The sequence below is a fragment of the Bubalus kerabau genome, chromosome 8, assembly GCF_029407905.1.
Source record: "Bubalus kerabau isolate K-KA32 ecotype Philippines breed swamp buffalo chromosome 8, PCC_UOA_SB_1v2, whole genome shotgun sequence".
NCBI lineage: Eukaryota > Metazoa > Chordata > Mammalia > Artiodactyla > Bovidae > Bubalus > Bubalus kerabau.
Window position 1 is genome coordinate 73,954,132 of NC_073631.1, and position 23,422 is coordinate 73,977,553.

The 23,422-nt window shown below is 39.6% G+C and overlaps 1 protein-coding gene across 7 annotated transcripts in view; it reads left to right on the forward strand.

Moving 5' to 3' along the window:
- SPMIP4 (sperm microtubule inner protein 4) overlaps nt 1-20,929 on the forward strand; it is a 45,370-nt gene extending 24,441 nt beyond the window's left edge. For all 7 annotated transcript variants that reach the window (XM_055590556.1, XM_055590560.1, XM_055590555.1 and 4 more), the window contains 5 exons: nt 5,237-5,418; nt 10,138-10,226; nt 15,452-15,626; nt 15,914-16,005; nt 19,895-20,929. In XM_055590556.1, coding sequence (XP_055446531.1) covers nt 5,237-5,418; nt 10,138-10,226; nt 15,452-15,626; nt 15,914-16,005; nt 19,895-20,698 — 1,342 coding nt within the window. In that variant the 3' untranslated portion in view covers nt 20,699-20,929. The remainder of the gene's footprint in view (nt 1-5,236; nt 5,419-10,137; nt 10,227-15,451; nt 15,627-15,913; nt 16,006-19,894) is intronic.
- Nucleotides 20,930-23,422: the final 2,493 nt, after the last annotated feature.

The window sequence follows — 23,422 nt, forward strand, 5'->3', positions numbered from 1 at the left end:
CCTGATTCTGTGTTCTCATGTCATCATAGACTTGATGACATTATACCTTGTTCCAAGCTGTCCAGTAGATGATATGGCACTTATAATCTGGAAAAGTGTTTAGTGGCTAGCAATAAAATAATGCTATACCAAATTCAAAAGTGTGTTCAAATGGGAGAGCCTGCCACAAGGGCAAGAAAACCAGATCACTTTACACAAAAACAAAAATAGATGACTGGCCTCAGAAATGATTTATGCCTGAAGTCCAGGCTTTTTCTCTTACAAATCAATCTTAACTTCTTGTGGTGTCCATAAGAGACCAGGAACTTGTTAAGAATCTGAAGCTATGAGGTATTTCAGAAAGCCCACCAAGATGCCAGGGCTGCTGAATTCAGTACAGGTTTGCATCAGGGTGATGAGAACAGATGGCCAAACCAACCAAAAATGACTGCTACTGAAAAATGTCCTATGATGCAAAAGCAATGAGACATTTTAAAATGTTTCTTATAGAAATTATTCTCATTCTTTCATAGTCACACCATCCATAGTAACTTGCAAAAGCTATTATATAAATCCTTCCAATACTTAGATGGAAAATAGTGATAGAAAAATCTCAGTTACAAGACTTTCACATAAACATTTGTGGCATAACCTATACATTTATTTCAGCCTGGTAAATACAGACATCACACAGCTTTCCCATAATTTCTGTGAGTTCTCACTGTGAGCACTAGAAATGCAGTTCAACTTTCAAACCCTTTCCCTAGCTCTTCTCCCATAAAAGCGCAGAGCACCTGTACTCCTGGAGCGTGTTTTCTATTCAGTTTGCATATGCTCTATTGGAGGTCTGAATTATCTGGTTATATTTGCTGGGGAAAAAACAAACAAACAAATTTATGGTCTCATAGTTCTGAAGACTAGAAATTCGAGATGAAGATTTCAGCCTGTTTTAAAACTGTATTTTCTACTTATATATAACACTTCTTTGTTCCTTGGACTTCCTAATTTTGATTCTCCTCTAATTTAGATAACTCTCACACAGGTTTTTTTAAACCTCTGCTAGTTCTTTTTAAGAACTCTGCTTATTCTTTAAATGAGAAGAAAATTGTATCCCTGTTGTCTTTTTAAATTGTTGGGTTTTTTTTTTTCATTCGGTATACTAGCTATTTTTGGCTTTTAGATCTCTAAACAGTACTGTGTACGCTGTGTAGATAAACAGGCAGTATATTTTGTTGATTGATTGCTTAAAGAAACAGATGGCCTGGTTGAGTCCAAGATGGGAAGGGATCATTTTGCCCGTTGAAACTGAATGCCTAAAAGGATTCCATAAAATGAAGTAAGGACATTCTCTAAAAATAAGATGCAGAAATGGAAAGCAACTAGAAATTCTTCCTGTAGTGTTCCAAAAACTACAAAATTCATACATCTTCCACTTCATATTTTTATATCAGTAGCAAAATATATGCAATGATAAAGAATTCACTATGATTTATTTATTTTTTAATATAAATTTATTTATTTTAATTGGAGGCTAGTCACTTTACAACATTGCAGTGGTTTTGTCATACATTGACATGAATCCGCCACAGGTGCACATGTGTTCCCCATCCTGAACCCCCCTCCCACCTCCCTCCCCATCCCTCTGGGTCATCCCATCCCTCTGAGTCATCCCAGTGCACCAGCCCTGAGCACCCTGTCTCATGCATCGAACCTGGACTGGCGATTTGTTTCACATATTATAATATCAGATCAGATGAGATCACATCAGTCGCTCAGTTGTGTCCGACTCTTTGCGACCCCATGAATCATAGCACGCCAGGCCTTCCTGTCCATCACCGACTCCCGGAGTTCACTCAGACTCACGTCCATCGAGTCAGTGATGCCATCCAGCCATCTCATCCTCTGTCATCCCCTTCTCCTCCTGCCCCCAATCCCTCCCAGCATCAGAGTCTTTTCCAACGATTCAACTCTTCACATGAGCTAGCCAAAGTACTGGAGTTTCAGCTTTAGCATCATTCCTTCCAAAGAAATCCCAGGGCTGATTTCTTTCAGAATGGACTGGTTGGATCTCCTTGCAGTCCAAGGAACTCTCAAGAGTCTTCTCCAACACCACAGTTCAAAAGCATCAATTCTTCGGCGCTCAGCCTTCTTCACAGTCCAACTCTCACATCCACACATGACCACAGGGAAAACCATAGCCTTGACTAGACGAACCTTTGTTGGCAAAGTAATGTCTCTGCTTTTGAATATGCTATCTAGGTTGGTCATAACTTTCCTTCCAAGGAGTAAGCGTCTTTTAATTTCATGGCTGCAGTCCCCATCTGCAGTGACTTTGGAGCCCAGAAAAATAAAGTCTGACGCTGTTTCCACTGTTTCCCCATCTATTTCCCATAAAGTGATGGGACTGGATGCCATGGTCTTTGTTTTCTGAATGTTGAGCTTTAAGCCAACTTTTTGCCTCTCCTCTTTCACTTTCATCAAGAGGCTCTTTAGTTCTTCTTCACTTTCTGCCATAAGGGTGGTGTCATCTGTGTATCTGAGGTCATTGATATTTCTCCCGGTAATCTTGATTCCAGCTTGTGCTTCATCCAGCCCAGCGTTTCTCATGATGTACTCTGCATAGAAGTTAAATAAGCAGGGTGACAATATACAGCCTTGACGTACTCCTTTTCCTATTTGGAACCAGTCTGTTGTTCCATGTCCAGTTCTAACTGTTGCTTCCTGACCTGCATACACATTTCTCAAGAGGCAGATCAGGTGGTCTGGTATTCCCATCTCTTTCAGAATTTTCCACAGTTTATTGTGATCCACACAGTCAAAGGCTTTGGCATAGTCAATAAAGCAGAAATAGATGTTTTTCTGGAACTCTCTTGCTTTTTCCATGATCCAGCGGATATTGGCAATATGATCTCTGGTTCCTCTGCCTTTTCTAAAACTAGCTTGAACATCAGGAAGTTCACGGTTCACATATTGCTGAAGCCTGGCTTGGAGAATTTTGAGCATTACTTTACTAGCGTGTGAGATGAGTGCAATTGTGCGGTAGTTTGAGCATTCTTTGGCATTGCCTTTCTTAGGGATTGGAATGAAAACTGACCTTTTCCAGTCCTGTGGCCACTGCTGAGTTTTCCAAATTTGCTGGCATATTGAGTGCAGCACTTTCACAGCATCATCTTTCAGGATTTGGAATAGCTCAACTGGAATTCTATCACCTCCACTAGCTTTGTTCGTAGTGATGTTTTCTAAGGCCCACTTGACTTCACATTCCAGGATGTCTGGCTCTAGGTCAGTGATCACACCATCGTGATTATCTGGGTTGTGAAGATCTTTTTTGTACAGTTCTTCTGTGTATTCTTGCTATCTCTTCTTAATATCTTCTGCTTCTGTTAGGTCCATACCATTTCTGTCCTTTATCGAGCCCATCTTTGCATGAAATGTTCCTTTGGTATCTCTGATTTTCTTGAAGAGATCTCTAGTCTTTCCCATTCTGTTGTTTTCCTCTATTTCTTTGCACTGATCGCTGAAGAAGGCTTTCTTATCTCTTCTTGCTATTCTTTGGAACTTTGCATTCAAATGTTTGTATCTTTCCTTTTCTCCTTTGCTTTACGCTTCTCTTCTTTTCACAGCTATTTGTAAGGCCTCCCCAGACAGCCATTTTGCTTTTTTGCATTCATGTTTCAATGCCATTCTCCCAAATCATCCCACCCTTGCCCTCTCCCACAGAGTCCAAAAGACTGTTCTATACATCTGTGTCTCTTTTGCTGTCTCACATATAGGGTTATCGTTACCATCTTTCTAAATTCCATATATATGTGTTAGTATACTATATTTGGGAGAAGGCAATGGCACCCCACTCTAGTACTCTTGCCTGGAAAATCCCATGGACGGAGGAGCCTGGTGGGCTTCAGTCCATGGGGTTGCTAAGAGTCAGATATGACTGAGTGACTTCACTTTCACTTCTCACTTTCATGCATTGGAGAAGGAAATGGCAACCCACTCCAGTGTTCTTGCCTGGAGAATCCCAGGGATGGGGGAGCCTGGTGGGCTGCCATCTATGGGGCTGCACAGAGTCGGACATGACTGAAGCGACCTAGCAGCAGCATACTATATTGGTGTTTTTCTTTCTGGCTTACTTTCCTCTGTATAATAGGCTCCAGTTTCATCCACCTCATTAGAACTGATTCAAATGTATTCTTTTTAATGGCTGAGTAACTCCAATACTTTGGCCACCTCATGCGAAATTTGCCTCATTGGAAAAGACTCTGATGCTGGGAGGGATTGGGGGCAGGAGGAGAAGGGGACGACAAAGGATGAGATTGCTGGATGGTGTCACCAACTCGATGGACATGAGTATGAGTAAACTCCAGGAGTTGGTGATGGACAGGGAGGCCTGGCGTTCTGTGATTCATGGGTCGCAGAGTCGGACATAACTGAGTGACTGAACTGAACTAAACTGAATATTCCATTGTGTATATGTACCACAGCTTTCTTATCCATTCGTCTGCTGATGGACATCTAGGTTTCTTCCATGTTCTGGCTATTATAAACAGTGCTGCGATGAACATTGGGGTACACGTGTCTCTTTCAATTCTGGTTTCCTTGGTGTGTATGCCCAGTGGTGGGATTGCTGGGTTGTATGGCAGTTCTATTTCCAGTTTTTTAAGGAATCTCCACACTGTTCTCCGTAGTGGCTGTACTAGTTTGCATTCCCACCAACAGTGTAAGAGGGTTCCCTTTTCTCCACACTCTCTCCAGCATTTATTGCTTGTAGACTTTTGGATAGCAGCCATTCTGACTGGCGTAAAATGGTACCTCATTGTGGTTTTGATTTGCATTTCTCTGATAATGAGTGATGTTGAGTGATGTCTGTTTTCATGTGTTTGTTAGCCATCTGTATGTCTTCTTTGGAAAAATGTCTATTTAGTTCTTTGGCCCATTTTTTGATTGGGTCGTATATTTTTCTGGAATTGAGCTGCAGGAGTTGCTTGTATATTTTTGAGATTAATTCTTTTTTTTGAGATTAATTCTTAAAATAATATTTTTTTATTCATTTAGCAAAATTAAGAAAATTTCATATGTTTTGTGATATCTATTCCACCAGAATGCTAACTCCATGAGGATAGGGCCTTTGGCTCACTGTCATACACCAGGGATTAGAACAGTACTGCCACAAGGAGAGAGTCCCAATAAATATTGGATGATTAAGTGTTTTCCATTGTACTTCTTTCTATTCTGTTTTGTTTTCTCAACTAAATCGCAGGGAAATCTGCTCCCCGTATCCAATTCAACACCCCTACCATACACACATCTCCCGTGGAGCCATGTTCCCGACTTTTACATCACCCAAGGATCTCTACACTGGCATTAAAGCCCGAACCCAACAGCCGTTCCCTCCCACGGTGCCAACAAAGCCTTATGATACAACAGTTTTGAAGACAAGAGGTAACGTGATTTCAAATCAGAACAGTATTCATTCTTTTTATATTTGAAGTTTATTCAATAATAAAATTAAACAAAGGACCCCATTATAGACTAAATTAAATTCTCTGCAGATGCTCTTTACTTTTCTTTACAGAGCTTCCTATGATATAACCAGAAACCAAATGTAGAATTAGTTGCTTGTATTCTACTTGTATTTTCAATGTTTATTTCCTTCCCATTCTTTCTATGGTTTAGCTTTGACAAATTTCATTCTAGCTCAAGTGATCAGCACAAAGGACAACATTTGGCTCAGAGGCTCAGTCTAGACATGCATGTAGCTGTTGTGATAAAACTGAAAAGATCATCATTGAAATAAGACTCAGGAAGTAATAAGATCAATTTAATCAATTCCTTTGAACACTCTGGAGTGTCTTTTCGCAGATGCAAACCTTGGGGTCTTCCCAGATATGTTTCACTAAAGAGGATAGTAAGCTCATACACTAGCCATCAATTTATCCCATCCTAGACACATAGAGAATAAATCTATGGAGAAAGACAAGATACTAGAGGGCTGGTAACTGTAGATGACGAAAGAGGTACATGGCAGACAGAGGTAAATATTTCTTGAATGAATTTTGGTAAGACCCAAGAACTATACTATAATGCAGTTCCTCTACATGAATATTTGGACCCAATCTAAGAAGAGAATACTGCCATGATCAATATCAACCTCAGCATCGTATTAGGAGGCAGTAAATTTTGAAAGATATGGTGGAGTGTTTAAGAGCATGGACTAGGGAGTCCAACTGCATGGGTAGCATTCTGGCTCTGCCATTTACTCACCACAGGCTATGGGAAAGTTCCTTAGCTTCTCTGCCTCCACTTCCCAATCTGTAAAATGGAACATTCATGCCTACTTCATAGATAACAGAGATTGTGTTAGCAGCTACTATTTTTATTACATACTTTGCTATATATAATGGTTTTTAGTATGTGTATAGAATGCTGAATCATTCCATAAAAGGTAATGAAAGCTATATCAAATGTATATATAGATATATATCTATATACATATATATACACACATGTATGTATATATGTATAGGATATCTAAGCAGTTGAAATTTTTATGATCTCATTAGGTAAATCATCAAAGTTTCCCTACATTTCATGCAAAGATGGGCTCAATACAGAACAGCCCAAAGATGGGCTCAATACAGGGCTCAAAGATGGGCTCAATACAGGACCTAACAGAAGCAGAAGATACTAAGAAGAGGTGGCAAGAATACACAGAAGAACTGTACAGAAAAGATCATCACAACCCAGATAATCACGATCATGTGATCACTCACCTAGAGCCAGACATCCTGGAATGTGAAGTCAAGTGGGCCTTAGGAACCATAGTTATGAACAAAGCTAGTGGATATGATGGAATTCCAGTTGAACTATTCAAATCCTAAATGATGATGTTGTGAAAGTGCTTCACTCAATATGCCAGCAAATTTGGAAAACTCAGCAGTGGCCACAGGACTGGAAAAGGTCAGTTTTCATTCCAATCCCTAAGAAAGGCAATGCCAAAGAATGCTCAAAGTACTGCACAATTGCACTCATCTCACACGCTAGTAAAGTAATGCTTAAAATTCTCCAAGCCAGGCTTCAGCAATACGTGAACCGTGAACTTCCAGATGTTCAAGCTGGTTTTAGAAAAGGCAGAGGAACCAGAGATCAAATTGCCAACATCCGCTGGATCATGGAAAAAGCAAGAGAGTTCCAGAAAAACATCTATTTCTGCTTTATTGACTATGCCAAAGCCTTTGACTGTGTGGATCACAATAAACTGTGGAAAATTCTGAAAGAGCTGGGAATAACAGACCAACTGGTCTACAACTGCACTGAAAAGTGTTTTTATAAATTCAACACATATTTGTGTGATTTCTTCCTAATTGTATGCACTTCATGTAATTTCAGAATTAACTCATTTCAGTTCAGTTCAGTCGCTCAGTTGTGTCTGACTCTTTGCGACTCCATGAATCGCAGCACGCCAGGCCTCCCTGTCCATCACCAACTCCTGGAGTTTACCCAAACTCATGTCCATTGAGTCGGTGATGCCATCCAGCCATCTCATCCTCTGTCGTCCCCTTCTCCTCTTGCCCCCAATCCCTCCCAGCAACAGTCTTTTCCAATGAGTCAACTCTTCGCATGAGGTGGCCAAAGTACTGGAGTTTCAGCTTTAGCATCATTCCTTCCAAAGAAATCCCAGGGCTGATCTCCTTCAGAATGGACTGGTTGGATCTCCTTGCAGTCCAAGGGACTCTCAAGAGTCTTCTCCAACACCACAGTTCAAAAGCATCAATTCTTCAGCACTCAGACTTCTTCACAGTCCAACTCTCACATCCACACATGACCACAGGGAAAACCATAGCCTTGACTAGACGAACCTTTGTTGGCAAAGTAATGTCTCTGCTTTTGAATATGCTATCTAGGTTGGTCATAACTTTCCTTCCAAGGAGTAAGCGTCTTTTAATTTCATGGCTGCAGTCCCCATCTGCAGTGACTTTGGAGCCCAGAAAAATAAAGTCTGATGCTGTTTCCACTGTTTCCCCATCTATTTCCCATAAAGTGATGGGACTGGATGCCATGGTCTTTGTTTTCTGAATGTTGAGCTTTAAGCCAACTTTTTCACTCTCCACTTGCACTTTCATCAAGAGGCTTTTGAGTTCCTCTTCACTTTCTGCCATAAGGGTGGTGTCATCTGCGTATCTGAGGTCATTGATATTTCTCCCGGCAATCTTGATTCCAGCTTATGTTTCTTCCAGTCCAGCGTTTCTCATGATGTACTCTGCATAGAAGTTAAATAAGCAGGGTGACAATATACAGCCTTGACGTACTCCTTTTCCTATTTGGAACCAGTCTGTTGTTCCATGTCCAGTTCTAACTGTTGCTTCCTGACCTGCATACACATTTCTCAAGAGGCAGATCAGGTGGTCTGGTATTCCCATCTCTTTCAGAATTTTCCACAGTTTATTGTGATCCACACAGTCAAAGGCTTTGGCATAGTCAATAAAGCAGAAATAGATGTTTTTCTGGAACTCTCTTGCTTTTTCCGTGATCCAGCGGATGTTGGCAATTTGATCTCTGGTTCCTCTGACAGAATGTGGTCCACTGGAGAAGGGAATGGCAAACCACTTCAGTATTCTTGCCTTGAGAACCCCATGAACAGTATGAAAAGGCAAAATGATAGGATACTGAAAGAGAAACTCCCCAGGTCAGTAGGTGCCCAATATGCTACTGGAGATCAGTGGAGAAATAACTCCAGAAAGAATGAAGGGATGGAGCCAAAGCAAAAAGAATACCCAGCTGTGGATGTGACTGGTGATAGAAGCAAGGTCCGATGCTGTAAAGAGCAATATTGCATAGGAACCTGGAATGTCAGGTCCATGAATCAAGGCAAATTGGAAGTGGTCAAACAAGAGATGGCAGGAGTTTATGTCGACATTCTAGTAATCAGCGAACTGAAATGGACTGGAATGGGTGAATTTAACTCAGATGACCATTATATCTACTACTGTGGGCAGGAATCCCTCAGAAGAAATGGAGTAGCCATCATGGTCAACAAAAGAGTCCGAAATGCAGTACTTGAATGCAATCTCAAAAACAACAGAATGATCTCTGTTCGTTTCCAAGGCAAACCATTCAATATCACAGTAATCCAAGTCTATGCCCCAACCAGTAATGCTGAAGAAGCTGAAGTTGTAGACCAGGGATCGAAGAAATACGTTACCACCTTAATCTTCTGTTTCAAGCATCTACCTGTCCTTGACCAGTTAGTCATCTTTGGGGGATTTTAAGAAGATGAGTATATTCTAATAACCCTAATAAATGAAACCTTTCCAGGAACTAGAACTACCTTGGATTTTCTACTCTTCCACTTATTTTAACTCTTCTTTTCTAGAAATAAGTAGAATCTAGGTTAAGAGAGAAGCTCTAGAACCAGATTGCCTAAATTGAATTATTGCACTTATTCATTGTGTGACCTTGGGAAAATTGCTTATTTTCCTTGTGCCTCAATTTCCTTATTTGTTAAAGTAGAAATAATAGTACCTTCCTCATAGCACTCAGTACAATACTAGCAGTATAATACTAACATTATAATAAATGTTCAATAAATGCCAGCCTTTGTTCTTATTACATATGGCGATGGGTATTCAGAACATGTGGAGTTTATCATAGGACCAGAGGAAGCCAGGCTGTATTTGGTAAAGCTTCTCCAGCTACCACCAATACCTAAAAAGCTGTATTCTTTAAATGTTCTATTTAAATACTTCTTTTGGTAAGCACATACTAACTCCATTTCTTGATATTTAAACAGAGAAAACCTAAAACAGGTGGTAGAGAAATGTATTTGCTGAGCCTTCAGAGACCAAAAAGAGTATCTAGGAAGAGATTTATGATTTACCTAAGAATCCCTTTACCTATGATTTACTTAAATCACCTTTTTTTAAAAAACAAGAAAGGAGCAGTACTGCTGCCCCCTCAATCTGCTGAAGGCACCAGGCTTAGAGACTCATTCTTGCTCTGCGTGGCCCACATGCTGTTTACTAAGGGCAAGAGTTCAAACAGAGGTATAACTATAAAGCTCAAATATGCGCCTGAATTCCTCTCTACCTCCTATTATCTTGTTTGTATTTATTGCACCCAAAATCCTATTCATTAAAAGCCTGCTTTTCTGGAAAATTTCAGGTAACCCTTACAGATATGAACTGCTTGATTTTCCAATGGATTCCAAGAAGAAAGCATTGGTTTGGCCGGGTCAGCGTGTGTATTTTGATGTAAGTATCTTTTTAAATGTGTGTTTAAAACAAAGTAAAAAATGCTTTTGCATTCTATGTTTATAAAAATCCAAAAGATAGGTTACTTTTATCTTCTATACAGATGGAAACATTGAGATTTTGACCATGATTCACACTTTTTGTTTTCTTAACTGATTTTATGTAACATTTCCATATTTACAAAAAGTTCCCCACAGAATGAAGTAAACGAGGACTGTAGATCATTCACTGTCTCTACAACTCTGTTCTTATGATTCATAATATATCAAGTAACTTTGAATATACATAGAGTAAATGGGAGGGCTACAGAAAGACTAGCAATTTAATGTGCCAGTTACAGTAGTACCTTTGTGCACAATCAAAAAGAAAACAAAACAGTAGCCGCCGTTTATTAAGAAATTGCTACACCCTAACTTCTTTATATATAGAGTGTCATTTGGCCCTTAAAATACACTCAAAAGGTTAGTATGATCATTCCCATTTTATAAATGAGGACACTGAGGCTCAGGGAGTTGGTAACTATCTCACAATCATAGAACTCAGGCTCATGAGACTCCAGTCTCTGTTCTTAACCTCTCTACCATGACTGCACATAGTAAAAAGAGAACACTTTTAAATCCTGAAGAAAAATATATATTTGAAAATAATAATAGCTGACATTCACTGGCCAGTTAGTTTGTGAGAGGCAATACCAAGTGTTTTCCATATATTATGTCCTTGCATCTAATAGTCTGTGAAGGAGGCAAGAAATAATGATGGAAACCTAGAGACATTTGAATTTCTCTGGGAAAGACTAGTGTGGCGGGCCAGAGTGTGGTCATTGCAATGTCATACAGTCATCTATGAAGCATCTGCTTGTTTTTTGTTAAGTTATATGTCAGGAAAAATCCTTCAATAATCATCTATCTGACTAGATGACTTTTATTCTTTCAAGCAAAATCTATATCAAAGTAACCTAGAAATACGAGAAGTTCTTTCAATTCCTCTCATTTCTACCTGCTGATTAAAATACTGCTGTAAGTCGTGTCACCCCCCTTGGCAATCTTGATTAGCACCCCTTTACCTAAGTGTGAATTCCAGTGCTTTAAACGAGCTACAATGACCCTTTGGTTCTGGCCTTCCCTCCTCTCTTCCTTCTCACAGCCTGGCTCTGTTCGCTGGTCCCTGAGCAGGTTCATGGCCACTTCCTCTTCCTGAAATGCTCTCTTCTCTTATCTCAGACTTGCTCTTTCTTCAAGGCTCAGCTCAACCCTCATTGTTTCTGTTGCATAGCAGAGAGTGAACCAAATTAGGAAAACTGTGTTCTAGTTCCTGCTGTATCTGCCATGTGTCCTCTAATGGGCATGCTCTCTGTTCACCATCTTGCTGCCTTTGCTTTTCCTCCATTCTGTCCCAGGCAGCCTTCCTCCTACCATGCATCCTCTTATGCCTTCAACTTTCTCTGTTCCAAAGTCCTAACTAGATATCAAAGAAATGTATCTCTGCCACTCTCTTATTCGCTCTCCCTCCTCTATTCATTTCATATGCAAATGACAAAGTTCCTAATCGTGGCTTCTTAATGTAAAAACAGTGCTGACACAGTGACATGAAATATGATCCAGTAAAGATCCAATGTATCCCCAGTGGTAATGTCTCTCCAGAGAGCAAAGTGGTCTCCATAATAGACCTCTTCTCTCCATTAAACCTTAGTAAGCCCCACCACTCAAGACTAAAACAACACATTGTATTTAGTGCTTTGTTTTAACACGTTATGACTATATTAATTCCTGTTCTTTTATGGCAATTTATGGAGTTTTTGGTGCCTAGCCCAGGGCACTTGAAAGCTGGCACATAGTTTTGCTTGTATCAGGTATTCAGTAAATGTTTATTAAATAATTTACAAGTTTCATAGATTTTTATCAGCTCTGCTGGGAATGTAACAACCATTTATATAGCACTCCTCCTCTGAGAATGTATTCCAAATTCTAAACAACTAACAAGGCTATGGTTTTTCCAGAAGTCATGTATGGATGTGAGAGTTGGACTATAAAGAAAGCTGAGTGCTGAGGAATTGATGCTTTTGAAGTGTGGTGTTGGAGAAGACTCTCGAGAGTCCCTTGGACTGCAAGGAGATCCAACCAGTCCATCCTAAAGGAGATCAGTCCTGGGTGTTCATTGGAAGGACTGACGTTGAAGCTGATACTCCAATACTTTGGCCACCTGATGCGAAGAGCTGACTCATCTGAAAAGACCCTGATGCTGGGAAAGATTGAGGGCAGGAGGAGAAGGGGACGACAGAGGATGAGATGGTTGGATGGCATCACTGACTCAATGGACATGGGTTTGGATAGACTCTGGCAGTTGGTGATGGACAGGGAGGCCTGGCATGCTGCGGTTCATGGGATCGCAAAGAGTCGGACACGACTGAGTGACTGAACTGAACTGAAACAACTAACATACTCCATTGTGCTGAGATGTTAACATCTCAGAAGTTGGAATTCCTTTCTACTCTGTACTTACCTTCCATATTAGATCCTAACTTTCACCTGTGAATAGTATATTCAACCTAAAGTGAAAATGACAGTCACTCAGTAGCATCCAACTCTGCGACAGCCCACCAGGCTCCTTTGTCCATGGAATTCTCCAGGCAAGAATACTGGTGTGGGTAGCCATTCCCTTCTCCATGGGATCTTCTTGACCCAGGGATTGAACCTGGGTCTGCAGGTTGATCTGCCTGCGATGCAGGCAGATTCTTTACCATCTAAGCCACCAGGAAGCCCCCATATTCAACCAATGAAAACCTATTGAGTGAATGATCCCCAGAAATCCCTCTCTCACTGTCCTGACAGTATTACATTACCTAACACACTAAAAACTGGCTAACTGTCCACTCTCAAAAGTTTCCTGACCCTTTAAACTCTTCCCAAGATAACTCAGGCTACAATAAAATTTTACATTCCCTATTTTCTTCCTCTGTGCCTGTGATTGCATTTCAGTAGATCCCTGCTGTTAGATAGACCAAATTGTTGTTCTTCAGTCACTAAGTCATGTCCAGCTCTTTGTGACCCCATGAACTGCAGCACCCCATGAACTGAAGACTTCCTTGTCCTTCACTCTCTCCTGGAGTATGCTCAAACTCATGTCCATTGAGTCGGTGATGCCATCCAACTATCTCATCCTCTGTTGTCCCCTTCTCCTCCTGCCATCAATCTTTCCCAGCATCAGAGTCTTTTCCAAAGAGTTGGCTCTTCGCATCAGGTGGCCAAAGTATTGAAGCTTCAGCTTCAGCATCACTTCTTCCAGTTAGTATTTGGGGTTGATATCCTTTAGGATTGATTGATTTGATCTCCTTGCAGTCCAAGGGACTCTCAAGAGTCTTCTCCAGCACCACAATTCAAAAGCATCAACTCTTTGGGCCAGATTAAAACACAGAATTAATCTTGCCCCTCAGAACAATATTTGAAACAAGCTGGCTTTGAAAATCATGATAAAGAAATAAAGAGGGCTTTATTTAGCCCTGGATAAGCAGGCCACATAATCGTGAAAGGTTTATAGAGCTGGTTATTTAATACTTCTTGAGACAGATTTTTACCAAGTGACTTTTATCATAACTACTTTAGGTATGTAAATGGGGTTCCCTCCAACCTCACAGGGTTGCAGTGAGCAACAGCCCTTAGGCCCAGGAACTTTAGAATGCCCATGCTTTATAAGGCCCAGCTCTGGCTAACTGTGCCCCTCCTTGTGGGGCAGAAAGTTTATGAGAACAAGAGGGTGTGTCCATCTGAACCCGTGCTCCCCAGTCTCTTGCCCCAGATTGATGCTGGACTGCACATTCTCTGACAAGTGGCTTTGAACCCAGTTTCAGGCCCTTTATGGGGTCTCTTCCCCAGGTCCATCCTCCCAGGGGTTGACAGTGCTTCCAAGCTAGTATATCCCTCTAGGCCAGACGGGTGGCCAAGAGGTGGCTGTGTGCTGGAAGGGGCGGTAATAGGTATATGGAACTTGAACTTAAGAGATAGGTACCCTCATATAAAAGGCACCTCATAGTTTGGGATGGAAGTGGGGGTAAGAAGGTGAGGTAAGAAAGCAGTCAGGGGCCGGGGGCTAGCAGTTGGCTCTTTCTGAACTATCATGTCCCAGTGCAATACTTGGGACAGCCTAAGAAGACTTGGAATAGTCTAAGAAGTATAAATTTGAACCTGGTCTTCCAGGTTGTTATGAAAGTATCTTATCAAGGTAGGAAAATGAAACATACTTACTTGCCAGTTTATTTCCTTGATTTACAAATTGAACTATTTAGACTAATGGAATGTGGGCTCTCATTGTACTACAGTCCCAGGACCTGCAAGTGTTAAGGGTGGGCCTGGCTGTAAGGACAAGTTCGCAAGGTTCAAGAAGTATTTATTCCATACCGCCCACCATCACCGTATCTCTGCTCTTGCTGTTCCTTTAGCCTCTCCATCTCTGCATGCCACTCAAGCCCTACTTTCTGCCGTGTCACCCTCATGGTCTCTTGTCTCCTCCTACCCTGTGCTTCCAGCACCACTTCCCTATTTGGCTGGAATCAATTTCTCCCTCCTCTGAACTTCCAAATTATTTTGTCTTAACTTCTCCTGTAGCAAAGAGTTACTGTCCATCTTATAGTCATTTACGTTCACGCCTTATCTCCCCTTCTAGCCAATATACTCCTCGATGACAAGATTTGTTTCTGATCCATCCATGTGTCTGCCACTATCTTATGCATGTAGGTGCTCTGTAAATATGTATTGAGAATCATCAATCTGAGAAAAAGTGAATTTCTAAGAAAACAAAAAGACTACAGTAAAACCCATTCATTCACTTTTATGTGCATTCCTCCTTTTGAAAATATAAAACTCTATTTGTAAAGCAGTTACGTCTACAGAATGAAATTTTTATTTGAATTTCAGTGTTAGCCTTCATCAGAAATTCATAAATGATATCATATGGTGTCATATTAGGCAGGGAAGGAGAAGTAGGAGGCACACAATTTTGGCTGTACCTCAGAGTCCTTTATTTCTCTAATAAAATTTCATTGCATTTCTCCAAAGTATACTTTCAGACGCCCTGCTAAAGTAAAGGAATTTTCAAAAAGACCTCCTTTGATAAAAATACTGTGTTTAACTCTAAATACAGTTTAGGTTACAGTTGCAGAATTTTAGTAATTAATGAAGGAAAAGTATTATGATCTTTTCTAACAGCAATGACCTTTTATACTCATATTCTAGCTTCCTAAATGTGTTGAGAAAAACAAACCAGTGTTCTACCCAAAACCACCTAAAACCTTCGCTCCTAACACTTCTTTAAATTCATGGGACCCTATTACTTCTCTAAAAGAAGTCAACATACAAAGAAATCTCGAGAAGTCCCACTGGATCACTTCATATAATCATGATTTTACAGGTATGAGTTCACTTTAATGAGTAAAAAGAACAAACTTAGAATATTTAACAAGTGCTATTACAGCTTTATCTTCTAATATTTCCCCGTTTTCTTAATCTAAGTAGCAATAGGAATAAGGTGGGTGGTAAGTTCCTCTTAGAGGGTAATTGGAAAGTTAAGTTTGTTTTCATTTTTTATCATTTCTATTACAAAGGGGAACAGGTAAGTGTTTCTATAAAAAGGTCTAAATTTACATAGCATTCTTCATTTACTTTAACAAAATAATAAGATGTGATGTTTCCATTAAGGTCTGGGGCCCATGAATCCCCTTGAACTGGATGATTACCATGAAAAGGAGGTAGCAGAGTTAACTGGACAGATAGGATTTGACCCAGAACCTGTAAGTAATTGCAGTCAACTCTCAGTTATTTAGGGGGAAAGTGTCTAGATTTGGGGGCTTCCCAGGTGGCTCAGTGGGTAAAGAATCCACCTGCAATGCAGGAGACACGGGTGCAATCACTGTGTTAGGAAGGTCCCCTAGAGGAGGGTATGGCAACCCACTCCAGTATTCTTGCCTGGAGGATCATGTATGAAATGAGTTGCCAGTCCAGGTTCGATGCACGATACTGGATGCTTGGGGCTGGTGCACTGGGACGACCCAGAGGGATGGAATGGGGAGGGAGGAGGGAGGAGGGTTCAGGATGGGGAACACATGTATACCTGTGGCGGATTCATTTTGATATTTGGCAAATCTAATACAGTTATGTAAAGTTTAAAAATAAAATAAAATTAAAAAAAAAAAAAATAAAAAAAAAAAAAAAAAAAAAAAAGAGGAGCCTGACAGGCTACAGTCCACAGGGTCCCAAAGAGTCAGACGCGACTGAAGTGTCTGAGCGTGCATGCACGCACACATCTAGGTTCTGGGCTCCTTGCTTTACTCACTTTTTATTTGCTTCCTGAATATTAGTGACCAAGCCAGCAAAGGGAAAATTTAACTCAGTTCAGAAGTTAATTCTGAATTGATTCGAATTTGTCCACTATTTTGAAGAACAAGCAAGTTTTCTTATCTTCATCACATGGGTGCATGCTACGTCACTTCAGTTGTGTCTGACTTTTTGCGGCCCTGTGGACTGCAGCCTGCCAGGCTCCTCTGTCTATGGGATTCTCCAGGCAGGAATACTGGAGTGGGTTGCCATGCCCTTCTTCAGGGGACTTTCAGACCCAGGGATCAAACTTATGTCTCATTATGTCTCCTGCACTGACAGGCAGGTTCTTTACCACTAGCGCTAGCTGGCAAGTCCTTTCTTCATCACAGTACTGGGTTATTTTTGTTTCATTTTGTTTTACAGATTTTCTACTGTTGCTAAAATTTACAAAGGAATTGGTTTATGAACATTTAGCTAGTAATAAATGTGATTCTTAATAAATTCTGTGAATCTTTGCATATTTTATGTCTTGTACATTTTCACTGCTGTTGAAGAGATAAAGGCTTCCTCCTGATATCCACAATCATTGAGAGTTGGCTGAATTACAAACAAAAGCCAATAAATTCTCTGCAAATAACAAGAGATTTCTTAATTGACTATGTGAAATGTCCTAAAAGAAATGATCAAGCCCTTTAGTGATAGAAGTTATAATCTCTTAGCTTAATTATGCAAGTGAAATAAAATGACCTAATAGGATACATTTATGTTGTTTTATTTGGACCTAAATTTTATCCTCTAAAACTCAGTTTTTTAAACAAGATTAATATTTCCAAAGATGTAGGTTGTGGAAAGACACCTAAAAAACAATTAAGGTATTTCAACATGAACTCTTTTTAGACTGAATGAACAAATTTATTTTATATACCTTCAATATTTCTCAGGGTGATATAATAAATCATAACACTAGAAGTAGTTCCACAGACTGTGCCTTATCAGTCACTAAAAGGTTTTTAATTTTCTCTATGTTTTACCTGTAACAAACATTCTCTAAGGCTAGAGAAGACTATACTTATACTCTGACGTCCTCAGGTATGTTCAACAGCCGTCCAGATTTCCAGATTTAAGCCCGTAGAATCCAGTCCCTCAGGAAGCAGCTTTATCATTTTTACAAGGAAATACATGTACAGTTATACAAAGGATGTTTGTCAAGTGTATTATATGCAAAATTATCATACAAGTAAATAACACCTACATTTTTTATTAATAACAAGATAAAATATGCCTTAAATAGTTGGAAGTTTAAAAGAAAGTTTCAGTGAATCTTGCTGGTTTCTAATTAAAATATAAATAATAGAGTCTGAGAAAGCATGTTTTACTGGTGATAAATATGTGTATGAAATATATTGTTGTAGAATAAAGTAAAGGTATAAAGGCTGCTTCTCACATATAAGGATACCATCAAAGTAAGATATATACTTTTTTGTTTATGATAAATTTAACAGTGTATTTCAAAGAAATTTTTTTCTTGTTTTCATAGTATCTACTCAAACCTGATTTGTTAAAGGAAATAACAAATTTGTTGATAACAGTATGGAAACTCTTCCAACTATGAACAGATTAGGTTTCAAAAGCTGTTCCCAAGTCCTATTTTTTTTTTCTAATTCCAAACTAGAGTTATATTTTCACCATTCTTATTTTTATCTTTGCTATCAATTCCATCATTGTCACACATTCATTTGTTTTTAGTTTTCCTTCTTAAACAGATTATAAAAATGTTCAAATGTTCAATGTTAACATACAGAAAAGTCTAAATAATTTTACAGTTAAGACCTGTATACCCATGGTCTAGATTTTACTGTAGCATTTTACTATACTTATTTTATCACACATCTGTCTATCTTGCCATCACTCCAAACATTGATAAATTCACTTTATTTTTTCTGCATTTCCATGTAAATCACAGATTTACACTTAATCCTAAACATTCAGCGTGTGTGTGTGTGTGTGTGTGTGTGCATGCATGTGTGCTCAGTCGACTTTTGGGGACCCCATGGACTGTAGCCTGCCAGACTCCTCTGTCCATGGGATTTTTCCAGGCAAGAGCACTGGAATGGGTCACCATGCCCTTCTCCAGGGGATCTTCCTGACCCAGGGATCAAACCCGAGTCTCCTCCTGCATTGCAGGCAGATTCTTTACTGCTAAGCCAACAGGAAACCTCAAAAATGCGTACCATTAATTGGACTTAAATTATTTTTTTCTTTTAAGGTGATAGCTCAGTTGGTAAAGAATCCTCCTGCAATGAAGGAGACCCCGGTTCAACTCCTGGGTTGGGAAGATCCAATGGAGAAGGGATAAGCTACCCACTCCAGTATTCTGGCCTGGAGAAGTCCATGGACTGTATAGTCCATGGGGTCGCAAAGGGTCGGACACAACTCAGTGCCTTTCACTTCACTTCACATACATTCATTACAATTACACAAACCTTAAGTGTACATTCTATAAGTTTTGACAAATGTATACACCTTTGTAACCCAAACCTCTATCAACATATTCAACATTACCATCCTCCCAGAAAGTCCCTTCATGCCCCTTCCAAGTCAACTCCTCCCTCTTCCTCATCCCTCCCCCCAGTCATATATCTATTAATAACCCCTTCAACATACTCATTGCTTTTGCAGTTACCAGACATGATTAAGTTCACAATATCTGTCAAACATCTCAAAAAAGAAGCACAGCTATGACAAACCCCTGTCAGACCAGTGTTTCTCCAAGCATAGCATATCACTGGCCTTAGCATCACTCGAGATTCTTATTAAGAGAGCAGATTCCTAAGCCCTACTGCAGACCCTCTGCATCGCAATCTCAGAGGACCAAGCTTGGGAATCTTATTTTCTGCTAACTCCAAAGCTGATTCTGAGTCAACCAACCAAGGTTTAAAAACCCTTGCCTGAGTCTAATAAAGAAGGCTTTGGCTGAGATTTAAATAACTGCACGTAAATTTTAATTAACATCGTCTGTGTTGGTGACAGACATCATCATAAAATATGACCTGTTTTATTCCAATAAGTTCTTTTATATCTTGGAAAGTCTGAAAGCAAAGAGTTCCTACATGGAAAAATTTCTCTATAGCCAAGTAAAAATGTGCCCTTTCCTTATAAAAACATGTGTTTATTAGGACCCAAATTGAATTCAATGTCTTTAAATAAATATCAGTAAACATTGCAGTGTTTACTCCAACCCATCCTGTGTTTGCTCAGATAGTGAAAATGGGTATGGATTTTGACCTGCCATTTGTGGCAATATCCTGACAATGCTAGATCTATTAATTACTTGATTTTCTCTTTTTTATCCTACCACCACAGCAAGAAAAATTCCATCCTGCCTTAAAGCCCACCAGACCCTTGGAAGGACGAATTGCCCGACTGATTCAGAACCAACGTCCTCTGGAGGCTATTCTTGAGCAAAGACCATCTTCCTGTCCAGACTGTACCCCTAGAGTTCTGTGTACTTTTCATACCTTTGTGCCCAGTTCTACAGAAATGATGGCTCTGAGTGATAACATACCTGCAGATGTGACACATAAAAACCAGGAGATTGAAGAAAAGATTAAGGAAGAACAAAGCTTGCTATCTACCTATGCACTCCCATCCTGTTACCCAACAAAAGATCTGGCTAATACTTACGACATAAAACCATTTCCAAAAATCACGGATACTAAAAAGACAGAAGATTTGTACTGGAGACAGCTGTCATTAAAACCCCAACTTATACCGTACTGTAACCCAGATCATTACATTCCCTATGAACATTTAAATCAGTATAATGTGTACCAAAATCCTGTTAGTCTTAGTAAGCCTGGTATTTTACAAAGTAAACCGGACTTGAAAACTTTTGATTTTGAACACTTTTTAAGTAAGCCAGAACAGTTGACCTTGAATATGGAGGATGATGAAGAAACAAAACCTATCCTGGGTTGGATTCCTAGAGCTGGAGTGGCCAAACCTCAAACGGACCTGCTGGAGCTTAAGAACGCTTTTTCAAAAACTGGTGCACAAAAACATTTCCATAAATCAGTTCTAGAAGACTATAAAGACCTCAGGGATAAAGAGCACTTGGGGAAGAAACACCAATTCTATGGCCATAATTCCTATTATTTCTATAATTGAGCTATTCATCCTTCCCTTCAAAACCCAGCTTCTAGCAAGAAAAGAAAAAATATAACAGAATTTCTTCCACATTGCTGGATTCTGTTTTCTGAGGAAGCCATAATGAGCTTGTTAATGAGGTTTATGTTTTCAGGTATTTAAGTTAGGGTCTGATCAGAAGAACCCAGAAAAGGTGATGTTCTGACTTCTTCAAAAGTTTAACAATTTGACAATAAAATAGAACCAGAAAAATTTATAGTCTTTAATCTCATTTTCAAATTATATGCCAAGGAATATTTCCAAAATCATAATAAACAATGTGTATGACAAAATGTTACAAAAAAATTTGAAAAAAACTCAAATTCCCAATAATCGACAAATGTCTATACAAACTACAGTAGTACCTTAATAAAATAAATATATGGACACTGTCCCTGTAGGTAAATGTTTGTATAAAATAACACTAGGTACAAAGACAAAATTCAAAAGCCCAGTTAACTGAGGGACTGACAGATCTACAAACTACATTACCTTAATAAATATGTGGGCCCTGTTCCTTTGTGTAAACACGTGGACAAAATAAGTTAGTGGAAAAGACAAAACTCAAAATGCTCTGCATGTGCACACATTCTAAGTTGGATGTTTCTTTTCCTTTCACCTTCTGATAGAGAAACATAACCATTTCTTTTATGAAGAAAAAATGATTTTATTGCAAAGATCTAGAAATGGTTTTAATTAGTAACTGATGAACTCTATGGCAAGAAAGGATGGTGTCTTAGTCTGTTTGGGCTGCTATGACAAAATACCACGCACTCGGTGGCTTATGTAAACAACAAACATCATTCTCACGGTTCTGGAGGCGGGGAAGTCCAGGTCATGGTGCTGGCAGGTTTGGTGTCCGGTAAGGCTCTGCTTCCTCACTGACCGCCATCTTCTCACCACAACCTCACTTGATAAAAGAAGCTCTGGGCTTCTTTTAAGGGCACTAACCCCATTCATGAAGGTTCTGCCTTCATGAACTAAAGTGAAAGTCCCTGAGTTGTATCCGACTCTTTGCGACCCCGTGGACTATACAGTCTGTGGAATTCTCCAGGCCAGAACTGGAATGGGTAGCCTTTCCCTTCTCCAGGGGATCTTCCCAACCCAGGGATCAAACCCAGGTCTCCTGCATTGCAGGCAGATTCTTTACCAACTGAGCCACCAGGGAAGACCAAAAATACTAGAGTGGGTAGCCTATCCCTTCTCAATTGGATCTTTCCAATCCAGGAGTCGAACTGGGGTCTCCTATATTGCAGGCAGAAACTAATCACATCCCAAAGACTCCCACCTCCTAATAATCTTGGGGGTTAGGATTTCAATATATAAATTTTCAGGGAGGGGGATACAAACATTCAGACCACAGCAGATGGCTTGATATCTATTATTCTAAAGCCAAATATGATTTTTAGAAGGTGTCCACCAAGAATTTATATGACCGCTAAATGGAATAAACTCATTTATTGATAATATGCCAAGAGGTATGTTTTAGACAGTTTACCATGGAAAGTTCATGAGGAATTTCTAAGTGTATTTTTGAGATTTAATATTTGTTTTTGTTTCATGACCAATATGTCATTTGGTTACACCCTCTTTAAAACTATTCTGGGCTAAAATTATGGAATGGAATTTTTTCCAAATTTTATTCTGTAGCACTAGTTATATTCATTAAATTAGGTATTGTGGGAAGCAAAAAGTCACATGGTAAAATAACGTTGGGGAAAACTGGGGGCAAGAAAGTCAATCACATGACTTAATCACAAGATTCTCCATATCTTCTGACATGTAAACATATTGGGGTATGCCTAAGGTGAGGGGGATGGGCTTCCCTGGTGGCTCAGTGATAAAGAATCCATTTGCCAATGCAGGTTTGATCCCTAATCTGGGAAGATCCCCTGGAGAAGGAAAGGGGACCCCACTCCAGTATTCTTGCCTGGTAAATCTCATGGACTGAGGAGCCTGGTGGGCTATACAGTCCATGGGATCACAAAGAGTCAGACATGACTTAGCAACTGAACAACAAGGCAAAGAAGTCGGGGTGTAAGGAGGGGTGGGGCGGGGGGATTGGACAGTGACTCTAAGAGTTTGCTCTTCAGTTACTCTACTGACTTCTGGTTTCCATTGTTGCTATTGAGAGATGTGATGTTTATCTATTTGTAATTTTCTTAAGTAGATAATCTCTCTTTTACATCTATTTTAAATACTTCTTTTTGTCTAGAAAGTTCTGATGTTCCATCACCAGGTCTTAATGCTGATTTTGTTTATCCTGTTTGCATTCATGGGCTTTCTGAATCTGAGACTCATGTCTTACATCAGTTTTGGAAAATTCCCAGATTTATATTTTCAAACATAGGCCTCTCCCTAATTTTCCCTGTTTTAGTCTTCTGAAACTCTAAATAGACCTCCTTATACTATTTTTCTTATGTCTTAACTTCTCTAATTTCTCTTTTATATATTCTACCATTTGTTCTCTAAATTACATTTAGTAATTACTTTGTATTTACCTTCCATTTCATTAATTCTTTCATTTGTACCTTTTCTTTAAACCTGCTTTTAAAATGTGCTTTGTGGCCCATCTTTTGAGTTTTTAATGCAGGACAATTGGCCATATTTACTTATTGTGTGTGTGTGTGTGTGCGCGCGCTTAGTCGCTTCAGTCATGTCTGACTCTTTGCAACCCCATGGACTGAAGCCTGCCAGGCTGTCCAT